The sequence below is a fragment of the Hemitrygon akajei genome, chromosome 10 (genome assembly GCF_048418815.1).
Source record: "Hemitrygon akajei chromosome 10, sHemAka1.3, whole genome shotgun sequence".
Taxonomy (NCBI): Eukaryota; Metazoa; Chordata; class Chondrichthyes; order Myliobatiformes; family Dasyatidae; genus Hemitrygon; species Hemitrygon akajei.
The window spans coordinates 145,420,340-145,440,790 of NC_133133.1; the positions used below are offsets into that span (position 1 = coordinate 145,420,340).

Below are 20,451 nucleotides of genomic sequence, written 5' to 3' on the forward strand. Positions count from 1 at the left end.
CTTACCTGGTTATGATTGCTTTTAAGTGATCCCGATGATCATTTATGGATATCTTGGCTAGTCTCTATAAAGATCAAATGTGGGTTGTGGGAGTAAATGGGAATACTTCAAGTTTTTATTTTCATTTTGCAGATTTGAACACCTTTCCAGACCACTGAACAAAGCTAGGAGCTGGATTACTTGCATGCATTATAATTAATACCATGACTAATTCTCTCCTCCCTCAGACAATACAACAGCAATCTGCCCAGCATTCCTTGCCACAGGTGAAATCAAGTGGCCCAGTTCAAGTTGTTTCTCCACATCAAAGTGTACCCATTGTTCAGAACCAAATACTTGCTACTCAACAAGGTCCTACTTCAACACAGGTATAACACTGAGTTATTGTGTTCCTATAGTTTCTGAAATAAATGCTATAGAATGTTAGAATAAAGCATTTACTTTTGTGAGTGGTGAAATTGCTCTTTGTTGCTATTTGGAAGATTTTAAATTAGAAGGCAGATTTTAAATTTAACAACATTAAAACTATTTGTTTAATTTTAGTATCAAACTGATACTGAAGTGAGTATTATACATTTCTAAAGCTGGATAAACATCTAGATATGTATTAACATATTAAGGATAAAATTAACTTAGTACATTTAACATATTTAATGGAGTGGCCTGAAACTTCCAAAAATCCTGACAGTTGCACTGGTATTTACCTTTGACTGAAATTTAGAATTGTACACGACTCAATGCAGTAGTCCCAAACTTTCTCTCTGCTGATTGCTACCATCACTTTTGACTGTGATTTAACCTGGAATATCATGTAAAATTGTACAGCAGAATGTAATTTCTTGCCTTTTCCTAGCAATTATGATGAGAAATTTGCCTACAGAACGAGCGATTTTGTTCTATTTTAGCAGGGTGGAATGGCAGAACGGAAGAAATGTCAGTTTCAGAAACGTGGTCTGTTAATTTAATTTGTACCCTGATGTACCCTGTCTGATTTATTTGCCTGAGTATATATTATTTTGACACTGTTGAAAGAGCCCGTATTGAATTAGAATGAATCCAGGGAATATTGACCACAAAATTATAATGAGTAAGAGGAGGATAAACCATATAATCCCTTGAACTAGACTCAATGAATTATTAGATTTGTGGCCAATCCTTGACCTTGACTTCTTTCTTCACTTTTTCTCCAGATTCTTTAATCACTTGATCTGAATCTTGAATGCACTCAATATCTGAGTCCATATTGAACTGAGGTAGCAACTTCCAATTATGGTTAATACTTTATTTTGAGACTATGTCCCTTTGTTCTGGAGCATGGAATTCCAAGTTTTAAATGGAGAAACTTTTTCAGGTTAAAGTAGAAGACCATGATCCAAAAATGTTAGCATTTCTGGTACATAATGTTTTCAAAGTTCAATCAAAGTTAAGTATATGTTACCATATACTACTGTGGTATACTTCTAGCACATTGAGACTGCTGTTCCTGCATGTAATTTGATACTTATAGTACCTTCATTATATTCCAGATAACAAGACAACTTGACTGATTATTTAATTTCTAAATCACTTGAAGAAATAACAACCCAATTTCTGTATCATCTCAGTTTCATGATGGGGATTTACTCTTGGCTTTAACACAACTGTATTTCTTAAATCTGGAAGAAATAATTTGTGTGTGGAATACTTGTCATTTGACTGTGTCTCGAAGCTGAGTAGCATAATACATTTAAATGCAGAAAATTTAAACTTGGTGCAGGGAGAATCAGATTTAATATCGCTGACGTGTTATGAAAATTGTTGTTTTGCAGCAGCAATACATTGTGAAACATAATAAAAACTAAATTGCAATAAGAAGTGTATGTAAAAAAAATAAATAAAATTTTTGCCAAAAGAGAGGAGTAATCAAACTTAGTTTTCATGGGTTTATAGTCCATTCGTAAATCTGATGGCGGATGTGAAGATTGTGTTCCTGAAACGTTGAGTGTGTCTTCTGGCTCCTGTAATTTCTCGATGGTAGCAATGAGAAGACGGCATGTGCTTGGGTGATGGGGTCCTTAATGATAGATGCCACATTCTTGAGGCATTGCCTTTTGGAAGTGTCTTTAATGCTGGGGAGGCTACTGCCCATGATGGAGCTAGCTAAGTTACAACTTTCTGCAGCTTTTTCCAATCCTATGCAGAGGCCTATCCATATCAGACAGTGATCCAACCAGTTAGTGCTCTCCACGGTACATCTGGGAAAATTTGTAAGTGTTTCTGGTGACGTACCAATTCTCTACAAATCCTTAATGAAATGTATCTGCTGTTGTGCTGCCTTTGTAATTGTATCAATATGTTGGGCCCAGGATTCTTAGGTGTTGACACCCAGGAAATTGTAATTATTTACCCTTTCCACTTCTGATCCGTCAATGAGGACTAATGTGTGTTGCCTCAATTTCCTTTCCCTGAAGTCCACATTTAATTCCTTGGTCTTAATGGACATTGACCAGATCTATCTTGCACCTGTATACCTCCTTGTCACCATCTGAAATTCTGCCAACGATTGTGTCATCGGCAATCTTATTAGTTATTATGTGATCAAGAAAAAGTTAATATATACCGAATAGCTTTAACTTCATTGTGGATCGCTTCTGTTTGTTTCTCAAATTCAAAGTCCAGAGAGGTTTGGGAGGAAATGTCCAGTGTTGAATCCTTTTGTAGGATCTTCATGGCTACTGCATCACAGCAACCAAAAATATAATCCAATGTACCACTTGAATACTGCAAGACACATAATTTCACTGTGCATTCATCAGATTTTAACTTAATTTGAGAGGTTAAAACAACTGAGAATTCATTTGTAATTTGGTTATGGCTTTCTTCTGATTTCAAAATCATTTGGCCAGAAGCATTTATTACATTTAGTTAAATCATTATTATCAAATATTACGTATATGAACAAAAATGCAGAAAACACGAACCAGCTTCAATTCATAACTGGTGGTTTGAATTTCAGTAAGGAAGGTTGTAAATTAAACAAAATATAGTGAGTGGTTTTATAATTTATTAAAAGCATTACATATGGACATCTTCAGTTTAATTACAGTGATAGATAGCATTTTAAAATGCATTGATTCTAGTTTGAATCCTGCATATCTGGCAGTGATGATGACAGTGAGGTGTTTAAAGCAAATTTGAAAGATTACCACACCATTTGTTGACATATTATAAATATCAAATTGTATGTTACTTTGGGATAGAGATCCATGCCAGAAAACTGAGGACTTAATCACAGTAGGTCAAAACATGCTGCCACTGACATGTAGTTTGTACTCATCTGGGACATACAAATCTATTCTTAATGTCAAATTCCTCATAATCAAGACCCAGACCCAGAATGGTGAGGTCTTGTGTAGAGGGCAGAACTTTGTACAGCAGAACGTTGAAATGTGAGTGGGCAAGAGTAAATCTAATCCCCAAGTCTCCTGGAAAATCGTTAAGTTAGCAAACCCATAGTCCCATCTTTACATGAGTCCAAGGTGTAAAACAAATACTACTTGTACATCTTTAAATATGAAAGTTGCAGAAGGAAGCTTGCCTTTCAGCATCTACTTTTTCATTCCTTTCAGAATGTTGAATATTTCTTGTGAGATTACTTTTACTACTTAAACCAGCCCTTGTTTTATCCTCTGATCACCTACTTGTGATCTATCTTGTGAATCTTTGCTGGGTTATCCTAAAGCTAAGCATATCTCTTCTTGCATAGAGACACCAAAACTGGCTTTAATACTGCAGATATAATTTCACTGAAGTGTAAAGGAACAGCAGCAAGGGATTCTTAAAATTAAGACCAATATACTATTTGTTTTCTAGATTTCATGCAAATTTCTTTTTTATTAAGCCATACAGAATTTGTTGTTTTTCCTATCTGGTCATCCATTGTGCTGCAGTGATTTCCAGCATTCCTCTCCCATCATCGTCATACTACTTAATTTCAGACTTCAGTTTGTTTCTTGTACCTATCCCAAAATGGTTTATGCAACTGGAAACCAATATTAGTTCCAGTTCATATAGCACAGTTCTGCTCTAATCTGACAATCACCCATCTCTGATATCTCATTCCAGGTTAGTTTGCTATACATTTGGCTTACAAACTTTTCACAACTGTTTTTAAGGTGTAGCTGAAATACCATCTGAAAATTCATTTGTATGTTATGCACACTAGTTCTTGTACCCTATGCATGGTTTTGCCATTGCTTTGTTCACTAATTTAATTGTTAATGACGAGTCTTCCTTGGCATATCTCATATTTATTGAAACACAACTGAGATTTCTAATTCTTCAAATTTTGCCCAGTTATTTTATCAAACATCTTCAGAAATTGTTGTTAATACTTCTTTTAAAAATCCCCAACAGCTACCTTTGGTATTGTGTACTATGGTGAAAATACTTGTGTTGCAGATAATGTTTTATAATCAGTCCGCTGAATATGAGGAAATATTTTGGCATATTTGTTTCATCAGATATGAAATGCATTCTTTAGTACATTTGTAGACACTGTTGAAATCCTGATCTTAGCAGAATTATATATATTGCATGTGTGCGTGCACACACAGCAATTTAGTGACAATTTTGTAATTAGATGATCACAGCAAAAACGTCCTTGGGCTCATCGTGGAAGTGCTACTAAGTAAAAATAAGCTTCACATCCATGCAAGGAGGTTTGACTGGGTGTGGGGGGTTTGGTCAAAGAGAGAGTTTGGGAGATATATTTCAGAGGAAAGAGAGCACAGTGAGTTTTGAAAGGGAATTCCAGTGCTTAAATGAATTGTAGACTGATTTAATTAAGGTTGACTAATAAATGATAAAATGTAGGACTAATAGATTGAAGGTGATTAGAATGATTGAATGGGGTAAAGTCATAATAGTTTGATGTGAGGGAGTTAGGAAGAGAATTTTAAGATCAAATCATTGCATAAATGTTAACCTCTGTATTGATAAAAGTAGTTTGATGAATGCCAAAAACTTGTGAGTTAAGTTAAAGGTTGCAAAGTTTTCAATGTTATAGACTCTACTGCATATATGTCAAACTCAAGGCCCGTGGGCCAAATCCGGCCTGCGGTGGAATTATCTTTGGCCCGCGAGATAATATCTAATTACTATTAAAGCTGGCCCCAGTAATCGAAGCGCCTATGGCGTATGATATGGCTAATGCTGAGTTTATTCAGGTACCAGGTTTTCAGGGTTTTTGGTGTTTATTCGGCAGTCTTGCTCGGCAGTCTTCTTCATAAGAAACGGAATTTGTAAAGTGAAACACTTTGTAGTTATAGCAGAGACTGAGACACATGAGAGCAGGCTGAAAAAACGGAGGCAACGAAAGCTGCGTTCGCACGCGTCCGACTGATCCGGCCCGCATGAAGCTGCATTTTGCTCAATCTGGCCCGTGACCTAAAATGAGTTTGACACCCCTGCTACTGGAATAATGGAGGTTGGCTAGGAGTATAGCAGTGAAGTTTAGAGTGACCAATGGCCTGGTTAAAATATTTCAGCAGCAGTTAGTGTTGATGTTACAGTGATGGAAATTAATCTTAATGATGCTATGGATACACATGGTATAAAGTTGCTTTCTTTAAATCCTTACCCAAAGAATATTATACTTTTGCAATTTGAAAGAATTTACTTAAAGGTTTTAAAAACACAAAATGCTGGCAGAACTCAGCAGGCCAGACAGCATCTATGGGAGGAGATAGTGACGACATTTTGGGCTGAAACCCTTCATCAGGAGTTATTTGTTTGGTTGTGTGCATTAGTGTAATTTAGTTTTTCTCATTCTTTGTTTTGTGCTTGTCTAAACATCTTTATATTGTGATCTATGGTATAAGTCACACATGTAGATTTGTCACAATGAACTGCAGTGCATGAAAGTTCAGGTTTGTGCAGATTTTTTCCAAATATTCCTTCACTGTTTTAAGTGGCTGAGGTATAGTAAAGTGATTTCCCAACAAGAAGAATTGGTATTGAACAAATAAAACTTGTTTGGATTTATTTGTAACTTGAAGCACTTATTTCTTTTCCATGTGTTTTTTTGAGACTGCTTTTGACTAAATATATGTTATACCTTTCTGGTCCATGAGCCAATAATCATTGGAGGATCAGAGGTGGAGGGGACAGTAACTTTTAAATTTTTGGGTGTTACTGTCTCAGAGGATCTGTCCTGAACCCATCTTATAAATATAATTGTGAAGAAAGCACAATAGCATCTCTACTTTCTCAGGGGTCTGTGGTGATTCAGCATGTCATCAAAAACCTTTGCAAACTTCTGTAGATATATGGTGAAAAGTGTGCTGACTGGCTGCATTACGGCCTTGTATAAGAACACCAATGTCTTTGAGAGGAAAATCTTACAAAAGGTAATAGATTTGGTCCTGTGCATTATGGTAAAACTCTCCCAACCATTGAGCACATCTACATGAAGCATTGCCATAGAAAATCAGCATCCATCATAAAAGTTCTCCTCACCCAGGCCATGCTCTTTTTGGCTGCTGCCATCAGTTTACAGGTGCCTCAGGACTCTCACCACATAGTTACTACCCCCTCAACCATCAGGCTCTTGAACAAAAAGGGAAAGCTACACTCTTGTTTCATGGCTCGTTATTTATTGCAATTTATTGTTAATCTGCATTTACACAGTTTGTTTACAGTTAACAGTTCCTGATGTTTACAACTTGGTAACTGTTCTGTAGATTTGTTAAGTAGGAAAAGAATCTCAGAGTTGTATGTGGTGACATGTACGTACTCTGATAATAAAATTTACTTGGAATGTTGAACTTTCTGATTTCTCTTTTTGCCGTTTTTATCATACATTCAGTATTGAAGCGTTGTGGTCAACAATACTTGAATTCCCAACCAAGCTGTGCAGATATATGGGCAATTTCAGAATCTGAATTGTTTTGATGAGCAGAAATAATACATATAAGAGATTCTGCAGATGCTGGAAATCTTGAGCAACAAACACAAAATGCTTTATGAACTCAGCAGGTCAGGCAGCATCTATGGAGGGAAATAAACAGTTGGCATTTTAGGCCAAGGTACTTCATCAGAACTGGAAGGGAAGAGGACGGACGACAGAATAAAGTGAGGGGAAGGAGTGCAAACTGGCGGGTAATAGGTGAAACCAGGTGAAAAGGAAAAGTGGGTGTTTAGGGAGGAAGGATGAAGTAAGAAGCTGTGAGGTGATTGGTTTAAGAGGTGAAGGGCTGAAAAAGGTCTCTGACAGGAGAGTATATTATGGACAATTCCCACACATCTGCTGTCATTTCATTTATGGGGTTCTCCTTGTCTATGCCTAACACCCTATGAGCTGCTGTATCCAGCAGCCATTTTCCACAATTACTGTCTTATTCAAAGGGATCCTACTACTATAGACACGTAATTCTCTCCACTTTGGATAGGGATTGCTCTCTAGTGACACTTTTGTCCACTGGTCCCTCCCTACTGTTCTCTTTCCTGGTACTTAACCCTACAAGTTTGACAAATGTTACACCTGCCCCTACACTCATCTTTCACCACTTGGCCCTGCCCTAAACAGTCCTTCCAGATGAGACAACACTTCACCTGTGAGTGTATCAGGGTCATCTACTGTATCCAGTGCTCCTGCTGTGGCCTCCTCTACTTAGTGACATAGATTGGGGGGAGGTCTGCTTTGTTGATTTCCTTTGTTCCATCTGCTGCTAAAGATGGAATTTCCCGTTGTCACTCATTTCAATTCAACTTTCCATTCCCATTCTGACATGTTGGTCTGTGGCCTCTAATGCCACAGTGAAGCTACACTCAGGTTGGAGAAGTATCATCTTGTATTCCATCTGGGACTAATGGAATGAACATTGATTTCTGTAAACCTCTGATAATTTTTCCCTCCTCCTCCCCTTCTCTCTTTTTCCATTCCCCATTCTAGTTGTCTTCTCACCTGAGAATGTGGTGACCCTTTCTTTTGCCCTTTCTCCATTGTCCACTATTCCTCTCCGATAGTATCTGATTCCTGTTTCTTCAGCTGCTTACCTCTTCCACCTATCCCCTCCCAGTTTCTTTATTTGTCACCCCTTCCCCATCCACTTACCTAGTTTCACCTATCACCTGCCAGCTTCTGCTCCTTTCTCTCACTCCCCCTTTTCTCTGGCTTCTGTCCCCTTTGTATCTAGTCCTAATGAAGAGTCCAGACCCGAAAAGTCAACTGTTTATTCCCCTCTATAGCTGCTGTCTGACTTGCTGAGTTCCTCAAGCATCTTGTGTATATTGAGCACTGTTCCCTCTAAGCTATGCAAGTGAAATGCTCCCATGCCTTTGTTGTCGCTCAGTTGGAATTTTATATAATGTATAATTAAAGTGTGGTGCAGTTTCCAGGCCATATATGGGAAAAAAAATTCCCTGCTCAGATTAGTGGTTGGTTCACACAGTTGTAAATAAAAAAAAATGATAGAGGGAGTGTTGGTGTTAAGCAGAAATAATGCTCATGTTTTCTGAACTTGTGCTATGACTTTAGTTTTGATTTGGAATGTAACTTCCTGAAAAGTTTAAGAATTGGATATTGTAAATTTTCATTTTTTACCTGGTGTGCTAGCATAAATACACTGATTGTTACATTAATCTTGAAACCACCTGAGTTTTCCCTTTCATCAATTTGGGACCCTAAGCCAGGATAAAAGCTACCAGTACAGAAAAGTTGTGCTTAACATTATTTAAAGATCTAAATTAGCTATTGCACTGTGTACAGACAAGGCAAGGGAGCTTTTGTAGGGTATAAGAATACAGCAGTAGTCTTTGAGAAAGTGTTTAGAATGAAGGGAGTGACATGGAGAAATTTTTAAAACTTTATGAGAAGAGTTTGCTGATCTAGATACCTTGCATGAATTTGTAATTAGAGACTGTAATGTGCATCATTTGGTGCCATTTTTATTATTTATGTACATGAGTTTTCTGCTGCTTTTTTGTCTTAAAAATACATAACAGATGTGGCTTTGGGAAGAACTGTATAGTGTTGGAGTAATCAGAGTAGGGAGTAAAATTTATTTTGCTTAGAATTCGTAAAAGGCAAATCTGAAGATCGTGTATAATACAAGTTGGTTGCAAATTTAATTTTTTTTTCTTTTGCTAAGGACAAATTGCATAATGGTCAACTGTTTCTAATCTACTTTTGTGTCTTTTATAGAATTATTCAACACAATTGCCAAGTGTAGCTCCAAGTCCTGTGAAATCTTCTACTGGTGTTCAGTCCACTGTAGTCTCACCACCACTTCCGGTTTCTACTGAAGTTGTATCTCAGCCTGTTACACAACCATCGTATCATGTTGGGCATGCTGCAAATATGGCACCACCGTACATTGAATCTTCAGCAGCTGGACAAACAAGAGGACTGCAACCTGGAACCACTACTATTCAGAACCAGATTGGGCCTCCAAATCAATTACAGACACAAGCATCGCAAGAGGTATTTATGCTAGTAATGTAATTATATACTTGTACGTGAATTTTTTTAGAGCATTGACCAGAACTAATGTTTAATGAACAGAAAAGAAATGTTATGTAGACTTGTTGCATAAGCTGTGATGGCTTGCTTCATCAAAGACAAAAGCTGAGGGAGTGAAGGCAGTAGATTGAAAGATGGCATGTCTGGTTCTTTTCTTTCATTTTGAATAAAAAGTGCAGGGCAGTCAGTTTTTTCAAAAAAATCCAAGAACTGGGTGGGTGGAATATAATTATGGGCTTTGATTGCAGTACGCAGTGTAGCAGCTAGCTCAAAGGGAAGAAATGAGATAGTGTGGAAAAAAGCAGAAAATAGAAAGAGGATATGATGGAAGAGAGGCATTTGGGAAAAGGGGAGTGATGAGATATATTCTAAATGCAATTTACAGGCGTGATGGATTCCTTCCTTTCTATATCTTGCCAACTTCCAACTGTGTAGCAGCGGCTTGGAAGTATTTTTGAATACTAAATCAATTTTGTACATTAAGATTTCCCTTCTCTTAAAAGACATGAGAGTTGTTCAGTGGTCATGAAACTAGTTTCCTGTTTAATTGAACAATAGTATAGGCCTCATGCAGTCATAAGAGGAGTCCCAGAGAAGATCTTTTTAAGTAGAATTTTATGCTATATAATTAATAGCCAATTATTGGAAATGAAATGTTCTGCTCGTTAAGTTTCAATCTGCAAAATTGATTTTTTTTCTCACTGTGTATACTTCTAGATGTCCCAGGCTTCTCCACAGACATTGACTGTTGAGCAGTTACAGTTACACCAGTTGTGTTCATCTGTAGACAGGTAAGAGTGAAATTGCTTTCAAGAAAAATATCAGCTTTGCTTCATATAACTTCATTTTTCTAAACTTGTTGCACGTACATCGATAGGTAATTGATTTGTGATTTACTCCAGCAGTATAAGGAAGGAGAACTTTTTAAACACTAATTGTATACAGATGTGAAATTAAGAATATGAAATGTGTTAAATACTTTTTCAATTCCATGTGATTTTTCAACTCCATGTTTAGCCTTTGGTAGCAACTTTAAATTTAAGGTGGTAAAATTTGAATTGAGCAATGAGGATAAATTATAAATGAAACTTTTGGAATCAGATGGTGCCTGTGTTCATGGATTATTTATGCAGGAACCCCTTAAGACAAAGATGCAGAAGATGATTAGATCTCTAAACAACACTCGATTAAGTGTTTCAAATGTTCTTGCTTGTTATTTTTAATTTTTTATATTAGCAGTATATTGCAATTAGAGCAGTTATACTCGCAACATCTTTCCCTGCTAGCATTTCATGTAGACTGGGAATTGCAAAGGCAACTACTTAACCAATTAGGCAAAAAAACAAAACTGCAGCAATTTCATTTCATCGGAATCCATTGAGGTTATCCATTTTGGATCAAAGAAAGGCAAATTTTCTAAATGATAACTAGGAACTAGAACTAGGTGTCAATTTGCATACGCCATTAGAACAACGATTAAAGATATTAATAGAATGCTGGGTTTTGTCAAAAATTGACCTGTGGGTAGTTGTACAGAAATTTGATTAGAATTCAGTTCTGGGCTCTGTAGCCCCAGTATATTGGCCACTTTATCTCTTGTAAAGCTTTTCAATAGGGATTTTCTCCAGTGGTGATTTCAGTATAGAAACATTAGCAATAAAGTACATTGTAGAATACATTTTTGCCCGGTAGTATAGTTGTTAAATTGCTTTGCGACCAGCAAGAGATGTGCATCATTGATCGAGAAATTGGCAGATGAAAATTTTAAATGTAAATAAATAATAGATTTACTGGATTGTTATAATCATTCATCTGGTTCACTAATCTATTAAAGAGAAGTAAATCACCCATCCTTGCTCAATCTGGCCTATCCATGATTCTATACCCACCAAAGTGATTGACTCTTATCTGCTCTCAGATCAGAGACTATTGGGTGGGTAATAAATTCTGGTGTTATCAGTGACCTCTATGTCATATAACACCATGAGTGATTAAGGTGGGCATTTGATACTGTGTTATCAAATACCAACCAAGAATCTATACAATGGCAAGAGAAAAATGCATTGGTAAAATTGTCAAAATAAATCAGAACAAAGTAAGTACAGGAAAGTGTAACAAAAAGATCATAAAGCCATAAGACCAAGGAGCAGACTTGAGTAATTCAGCCCATCGAGTCTGCTCTGCCATTTCATCATGTTGATTTATTAGCCTTCTCAAATCCATTCTTCTGCCTTCTCCCCATAACCTTTGACGTTTTGTCAAACCAGGAACCTATGAGCTTCTGCATTAAATCTACCTTATGACTTGGCCTCCACAGCAGTCTGATGCACTGAATTCCATAGATTCAACACCTCTGGCTAAAGAAATACCTCTTTATCTGTGTTGTAAATGAATGCCCCTCTGAGGCTGTGCCCTTTGGTCCTAGACTCTTCCACTATAGGAATAATCTCCACACCCACTCTGTCTAGGCCTTTCAATATTCAGTAGATTTCAGTGAGATTCCCCCCCCCCCCCCACCCATTCTTCTAAACTTCAGCAAGTACAGGCCCAGAGGCATAAAACACTCATCATACGTTAATCCTTTCTTTCCCAGAATCATTCTTGTGAGCCTCCTCTGGACCCTTTCCAATGCTAGCACTTATTGCCTTTGATAAGGCACCCAAAACTGTTCACAATACTCAGTGTGATCTGACCAATGCCTTATAAAGCCTCAGCATCACATTCTGATTTTTATATTCTTGTCCTCTCGAAATGAATGCTAGTATTGCGTTTACTATCCTTATCACCAACTCAACTTGCAAGTTAACCTTTAGGGAATTCTGCACGAGAACTCTTAAATCCATTTGCACCTCTGATTTTTGAATTTGCTCCCCGTTTAGAAAATTTTCTTCACCTTTATTCCTCCTACCAAAGTGCATGACCATGTACTTCCCTATACACTATATTCCATCTGCCACTTTTTTTGCCCATTCTCCCAATCTGTCAGTCCTTCTGCAGATTCCCTGCTTCCTCAACACAACCTGCCTCGCCACCTATCTTTTGTATCGCCTGCAGACCTGGCCATAAAGTCATCTATTCTGACATCCAAATCATTGATGTATAATGTTTAAAAGAAGTGGCCCCAACGCCGATCCCTGTGAAACACCACCAACCAGCTAAGGCCCCTTTTATTCCCACTCTTTGCTTCCTGCCAGTCAACCAATCTTCTATCCAGGCTAGTAAAGAAACAGGGGAAATTAATGACTTTAAACTTTGGCATGAATGCTTAAATAGGACAGTCACCCGATTAAAATAATCTCAACCACATATATTCAGATGTTAATCTATATTGTGTATATTAAATTTCAAAATGCTTGCAAAATCATGTCGTAGAGATGTCTGTTTTATGATTTTTATTTTTAAGTGCTCACTCTGATGTTGCTTCGGGGATGAGTGATGGAAATGAAGGCCTTCCAGCAGGTGGAGGAAATGATGGCCTTCCAGCAAGTGGGAGACATGAAGGGAGATCAGCAAAACGACATTATCGCAAATCTGTGAGGAGTCGTTCACGTCATGAAAAATCAGCCAGACCAAAGTTACGAATTCTTAATGTAAGCATCCATCGTTTTACGTAGTTTTGTTGAAATAACGGTTTAAGAATTGGTGTATGTGATGTTTTAAGCTGAAGAAACAATAATGACTTTTCACTGTTAAAATTTTGCCATATAAAATACAAAATTCCATTTTTTAAGGTTTCAAATAAAGGAGATCGGGTTGTGGAATGTCAGTTGGAAACACACAATCGAAAAATGGTTACCTTTAAATTTGATTTGGATGGTGACAATCCAGTAGAGATAGCATCTATTATGGTGAGTAAACAAATTACTTGAATTTTGACAATTGTTGACTAACATTTTTATTAGAAAAGTATTTGAATTTGTACTTACGAAGATAGTAATAGTAGTGTGGGTGGTAGGGTGGATATACATCACTACAAAAGGAGGTGTAAGGTGCTCCTTCACTCTGTTAGCCTGCGGGTTAACCTGCTTAGTCCCCCGATCAGAGTCACATGAAGCCATGGGAGCAGGTGGTGGATGGTCGTCTGAGTAGCTGGTGCATATCACAAGTCCTGGTTATGCAATCACTGACACCAGGGAGACAATCTGAAGAGTATTGGTGATGGCTGGGGTCACCTGTCTTGAAAAGACACTGCCCAGAAGAAGGCAATGACAAGCCACTTGTGCAGAAAAATTTACCAAGAACAATCATGGTCCAAGACCATGATCGCCCACGTCATATGACATGGCACATAATCATATTGATGATGAATAGTAAAATACTTTGTGGTATTCCAGATTAATACATGAGTTTAATTATATGGTGAATGTTTGTTGAAAGGACAGGAAGGTAGGCCAAAGGGGTGGCTTGTCTCTTGGTTTAACAAAAAATGAAATCAGGTCATTAGAGGTGACATAGGAATATGTAGAATCCTTATGGATAGAGTTAAGTAATTGCCAGGGTAAAAAGACCCTGATAGGAGTTACATAAGGCCTCTGAACAGTAGCCAGGGTGTGGGCTACAAATTATAATGGGAGATAAAAGAGGCAAGTCAAAAGGATAATGTTTAACAGTAATGGAGGATTTCAAAACACAGGTATTTTGGGAAAATTTGGTTGGTTGGGAGAGGGGGAGGGAGAGAAAAAGATAGAATGGCTTAGAGCAGCTTGTGGTTGAGCCCAGTTTAATGAACTAGATTTCATTAGGGAGCTTAAGTTAAAAGAACCTTAAGGAGGAAATTACCATAAAATGATAGAATACACCCTGCAATTTGAGAGGGAGAAGCTAAAGTCATATGTACAAGTATTACAGTGGAGTAAAGGGAATTACAGAGGCATGAGAGAAGAGCTGGCCAAAATTGATTGGAAGGAAATACTAGTAGGGATGATGGCAGAGCAACAATGGCTGGAGTTTCTGGGAACAATTTGGAAAGCACAGGATAGATGTATCCCAAGAAAATATTATACTGAAGGCGAGAAGTCAGAACCATAAAAACCCAACATAAAAGCAAAAGAGAGAGCATATAATAGTGCAAATATTACTGGGAACTTAGGGGATTGAGAAACTTAAAAAAACAACAGAAGATAAATAAAACAGAAGCCATAATGGATTAAAGGATGAAATATGAAGGTAAGCTAGCCAGTAATTTCAAAGAGTACGGCAGAAGTTTGTTTATATATATTTTTGCTTGTGTGAGTGAGTGTGTGTGTGTGTGTATGTATGTGTATATATATATATATATATGTGTGTGTGTGTGTATATATATAAAAATAAATTAGATATTGGATTGCAATAAAATGACCCTTGAAAGGTAGTAATGGGTTACAAGGAAATGACGGAGGAGCTGAATAAGTATTTTGCATCAGTCATCACTGTGGAAGATAATAGCAGTATGCTTGGGCAGAAGTGCATGCAGTTGCTATTACTCAGGAGAGCATGCTTGGAAAACTGAAGTGTCACCTGGATCAGATGGACTACACCCCAGGGTTCTGAAAGAGGTAGCTGAAGAAATTGTGGAGGCATTAGTTATGATCTTTCAAGAATTAATAGATTCTGTCATGGTTCTGGAGGACTGGAAAATTGTAAATGGCACTCCACTCTTCAAGAAGGGAGGGAGGCAGAAGAAAGCAAAATATAGGCCAGTTAGCCTGACCTCATTAGTTGGGAATATCTGGACTCTATTGTTAAGGATGTGGGTTTGGGGTACTTGGATGCCATGGTGAAATAGGCCAAAGTCAGCATGGATTCCTCAAGGATAAATCTTACCTGAAGAACCTATTAGAATTCTTTGAGGAAATAACAAACAGGATGGACAAAGGAGAATTGGTAAATGTGGAGTACTTGGATTTTCAGAAGGCCTTTGACCCTGGTGCTGCACATGCGGTTGCTTAACAAGGTAAAAGCCTATGGTATTGCAGGAAAGCTATTAGCATGTTTAGCGCATTGCCTGATTGGCAAGAGGCAAAGGGTTGGAATAAAAGGGATCCTTTTCTGTTTGGTTGCCAGTGGCTAGTGGTATTCCGCAGGGTCGGTATGGACCACTTCTTTTTATGTTATATGTTAATGATTTGGATGACAGAATTGATGGCTTTGTGGCCGAGTTTAAGGATGATATGAAGATAGATGGAAGGGCAGTTGAGGAAGTGGGGGGGGGGGGGGCTGCAGAAGAACTTAAACAGATTACAAGATTGGGCAAAGAAGTGGATGATAGAATACAGGTTATGGTCATGCACTTTGCTTGAAGGAATAAAAGCATAGACTATTTTCTAAATGGGGAGAAAAAAAATCTGATGTGAAAAAGGACTTGAGTCCTCATGCAGGATTCACTGAAGGTTAATTTGCAGGTTGAGTTGATGGTGAGGAAGGTACATTTATATTGTATTCAGTATGAGAGGACTAGAATATAAAAGCAAGGATATAATGCTGAGGTTTTATAATGCACTGGTCAGGCCTCAGTGGAGTATTGTGATCATTTTTGGGGTCCCTTATTTAAGAAAGAATGCTGACATTGGAGAGGGTTCAGAGGAGGTCCTATGGTGGAGGAATCCAGGACCAGAGGGCACAACATCAGAATAGATGAAAGTACAATTAGAATGGTGATGTGGAGGAATTTCTTTCGCCAGAGGGCAGTGAATCTATGGAATTCGTTGTCACAGGTGGATGTTGTGGCCAGCCATTGGGTGTATTTAAGGTGGAGGTTGATAGGGCATGAAAGGTTATGGGGAGAAGGCAGGAAAACAGGATTGAGAGGGAAATGCATCAGCTGTGATAAAATGGCAGTATAAACTTGATGGTTAATGATTTGCATTGAAAGTGTTGACTTAATTGGCAAATGTATGAAAGTGACTTGCTTTTACTGTATTTTCTACACTAACACCAATTTCAGACTTGTGTTCCAAGAATACAATTGAATCAGACTTGATTAGAACAGTTGTCTTTCCTGATACAGGTTCAGAATGAATTTATCCTGGAGACTGAGAGGGAATCATTTATTGACCAAGTACGGGAAATTATTGAAAAGGCTGATGAAATGCTGAGTGAAGATCCAAGTGGGGAACCAGAAGGTGATCAAGGATTGGAGACTGTAAAAACCCAGGTTGATGTTTGCTTTAGTCAAGCACAGGTATGCTATTGAATACATTTCTTTTTATTTGAAGCCATTTAACTTTAAAGCATACACGAGGAAATCTGCAGATGCTGGAAATTCAAACAACACACAGAAAATGCTGGTGGAACACAGCAGGTCAGGCAGCATCTATAAGGAGAAGCACTGTTGACGTTTTGGGCCGAGACCCTGACGAAGGCCTGCTGTGTTCCACCAGCATTTTGTGTGTGTTTGTAACTTTAAAGCATCTATGCTGGTCTGTCTGTACACGTTATACTTGGATTTTACAAAGAAAAAATTGGAATTCTAGAGTTATATGGCAATGAGCCTTGTAACTGTGGTAGGAAAATTATTGGAGAAGATTCTTAGGAATATTATCTACATGCGTGTGGAAAATCTTTATGGAGATGGGCAGCATGTCTTTGTGCACAGGAGGTTATGCTTCACAGAAGGATTTGACCAGCAGTGTTCTGCAAGAATTGATGTTGGGATCTCTGTGATCATGTATAAATAACTTGAACTAAAATACAGCTGGAGTGATTAGTAAGCTTGCTGATGATGCATGTAATTGGTGGAGTTGTGGAAAATGAGGAAGATTGTCAAAGGATTCAGCTGCATGTAGACTAGCTGGAAGTATGGGCAGAGAAATGGCAGATGGAGTTTAATCAGGATAACTCCTACATGTTACACTTTGGGAGGTCAAATCCAAGAGGAGAGTGTACAGTAAACTGCAGAACCCTTAGCTTCATTGATGTATAGAGAGATCTTGGGTTAAAAATTCATAAGCTCCCTCAAAGTGGTGACACATGCATCTACCGTAGTATAGAAGGCATGCAGCATATTTTTCTTTATCTACCGGGACAGTGTGTATAAATGCTGAGAATCAGAATCCTCTTTATTACCTGTCTTAAAAAACATGAAATTTGTTACTTTACAGCAGCAGGGCAGTGCAAAGGCAAACTTACTATATATAAATAATAAAATAAATTAAAAATGCCGACAATAAATAATGAGCTTATGTTCATGGGTCTGTAGATTGCTTTCCACTGTACGGATATAGAAATTTACAGGAGTCTTTAGTGACATACCAAATCACCTAAAGCTAATGAAATAAAGCTGCTGGCATGCTGACTTTATGATTGTGTCAATCTAGTAGATGGCAGTGTTTAAGAGGCATTTAGACTGGCACGTAATGTACAAATGGTTAACATCCCTCTAATAGCATATCACACTATTGTCTTGCTCTCTTTACCTCTTTAATTTTTCTTAACCTTTTAAAAGTCATACATCAGATTTTGATTAGCTCCAGACCAGAAATCACTACCAATAGTGAAGAATGAAAATTTGCTTTTTTGTATCTAATTTCAATATCTTTTTGAACTGGATAAGTGTAAGATTTTCTTGTGTTTACATTCAAGGTTTTTGTAGACATATTTTAAAGTACGATTAGAATACCAATTAGAATCTGAAGGATTGAGACTCTATACTTGAGGCCAGAGAAATTTACGACAGTAAATAAGACATGGAAAAGGATAGACTAAAATAGACAAGATTTAACTTAACTGTGGCACGTTTAGAGTTTGTCTATCATGAAAGTACCTCACACCTTTGTGTTAATTTGCATGAGGACTCAGGTTTAGAAAAGCAATTTTTGTGCAAGATACTGAAGAGCAATGCAGATTGTATGCCAAACTGCACATCGGTGTTCAGTAATTGGCTGCCAGACTTGTGCATAATTAACCAAGAATCAGTATTTCTTGGCACCACATAATGAAAACTCTAGTGAGGACAGAGGAAATTTATTAAAATCCTACCGGAATTACATAAATGATTAGCAAAAATAGAATTGTTTTTTCAACCAGGAACAAAAACTGAATATTACTAGTGTAAACTCAACTGTGGACACAGAATCAATAACCAGTGGACTAATCTGAGAGGTGATGCGATTCTTCAAACAGTGAATGATTTGTAATGAGCAGCAGAATCAGATTTAATTGTCCTTTTAAGAAAGGGAATGGATGAATTCTGAGGCAGTATAGGAAGTATGTGTTTTTTTTTAATACCCAAGTAATCAATATTACATGCATTTCAATTACTAATGTTCTGCCCTTTGCTTTCCTGTCCACTACACTAGCTTGCAATTTTAAGATATTTAATTCTTGCTCTTCACACTCTCTTGTAAATAATCTCAAGCTTGTGAGTTTCTAATCTGCTCAGTCTACAATTTACTGACTTATGAGTTCTGCAGTTACACATCTATCCATTTTCAATAAGGTGAACAGATGGACAGGCTAATGAGATTTGGCATCTGGTTCTCACAGGATATTAAAGTGGTAATGTGTTAAACAAATGCATTAACACATTCAAAATGGTGAAGAATTCAGTAGGTCAGGCAGCATCTATGAAAATGAATGAATAGTCAACGTTTTGTGCCAAGACTCCCATCAGGATTGGGCAAGGGGTGGACGCTAGAATAAAAAGATGGTGGGAGGGGAAGAAGAGCAAGCTAGAAGTTGATTGGTGAAGTGTGGTAGGTGGGAAAGGTAAAGGGCTTGAGAGGGAAGAATTTGATGTGGATCATGGGGGAGGAGACAAAAGGAGGAGGGGTACTGGGGGAAGTGATAGGTGAGGAGAGAAGAGGTGCAGAAGGAAGAAAAGGTTTGTGAACTTTTGCAATTACCTGGTTTTCTGCATTAATTACTCAAAGTGTGCTCTGGTCTTCATCTAAGTCACAATAATAGACAAACACAATATGCCTAAACTAATTACACACGGGCAATTGTACTTCTCATCAATAATGAGTACACCATTTAAACATTCACAGTCTCCCTAGGTTCAGAACAAGTATGTGAACCTCTGGGGTAACACCTTTTACAAAAGCTATTTGGGGTCAGCTGTTCAAATTTATGAGATGAGATTGGAGGTGAGAGTTGTAGAGGTGCCCTGGCCTATATATAAAAAAGCACAAAGTCAGGTTACTGACAGAGCCTGTTCTTCTCAAGGAAGATCTGTTTGTGCACCATACCTCAATCAAAGCAACTTTCAGAGGACCTTGGAAGAATAATTGTAGAGATAGATGAAGCTGGAAAAGGCTACAAAAGCATTTCTAAAGACCTAAATGTTTATCGGTCCACAGTAAGAGAAATTGTCCACAAATAGAGGGAATTCAGTACTGTGGCTACTCTTCCTTGGAGTGGACATCCTGCAAAGATCGCACCAAGAGCACGAGGTGCAATGCTGAAGGAGGTTAAAAAGAATCCAAGGGTAACAGCAAAAGACCTGCAGAAATATCTAGAACTTGCTAAAGTCTCTGTTCATCTGTCCACTATAAGAAAAACACTGAACAAGAATGGTGTTCATGGAAGGACACCATGGAGGAAACCAGTGCTCTCCAAAAAAAAATTGCTGCACATCTCAAGTTTGCAGAAAACCATCTAGATGTTCTACAACACTTCTGGGACAATGTTCTGTGAACAGATGAGACAAAAGTTGGACCTTTTGGCAGAAATGCACATTGCTGGGTTTGGAGGAAAAAGGGCACTGCACACCAACACTAAAACCTCATCCCAACAGTGAAGCATGGTGGACGGAACATCATGATTTGGGGCTACTTTGCTGCCTCAGGGCCTAGACAGCTTGCAATAGTTGAGGGAACAATGAATTCAAAATTGTATCAAGATATTTTGCAGGAGAATGTTAGGGTAGCAGTCCTTCACTTGAAGGAGGACTTCCGGTGGCTGAATGGAGTAAGTTGCAGTAGCTACATGCTCCGAAATTATTTGCTTACTTTGCTGTTTAAACCTACCTT

At 37.9% G+C, this 20,451-nt stretch overlaps 1 protein-coding gene across 20 annotated transcripts in view; it reads left to right on the top strand.

The window, feature by feature from the left end:
* Positions 1 to 20,451, top strand: part of LOC140734771 (serine/threonine-protein kinase WNK1-like) — a 153,704-nt gene that overhangs the window by 77,139 nt on the left and 56,114 nt on the right. For all 20 annotated transcript variants that reach the window (XR_012100611.1, XR_012100612.1, XM_073059239.1 and 17 more), the window contains 6 exons: positions 228 to 368; positions 9,185 to 9,463; positions 10,220 to 10,293; positions 12,906 to 13,092; positions 13,234 to 13,350; positions 16,488 to 16,661. Coding sequence is in view for 18 of the 20 variants with exons in the window: in XM_073059239.1 (XP_072915340.1) it covers positions 228 to 368; positions 9,185 to 9,463; positions 10,220 to 10,293; positions 12,906 to 13,092; positions 13,234 to 13,350; positions 16,488 to 16,661 (972 nt within the window). In the remaining 2 variants the exon portion in view is untranslated. The remainder of the gene's footprint in view (positions 1 to 227; positions 369 to 9,184; positions 9,464 to 10,219; positions 10,294 to 12,905; positions 13,093 to 13,233; positions 13,351 to 16,487; positions 16,662 to 20,451) is intronic.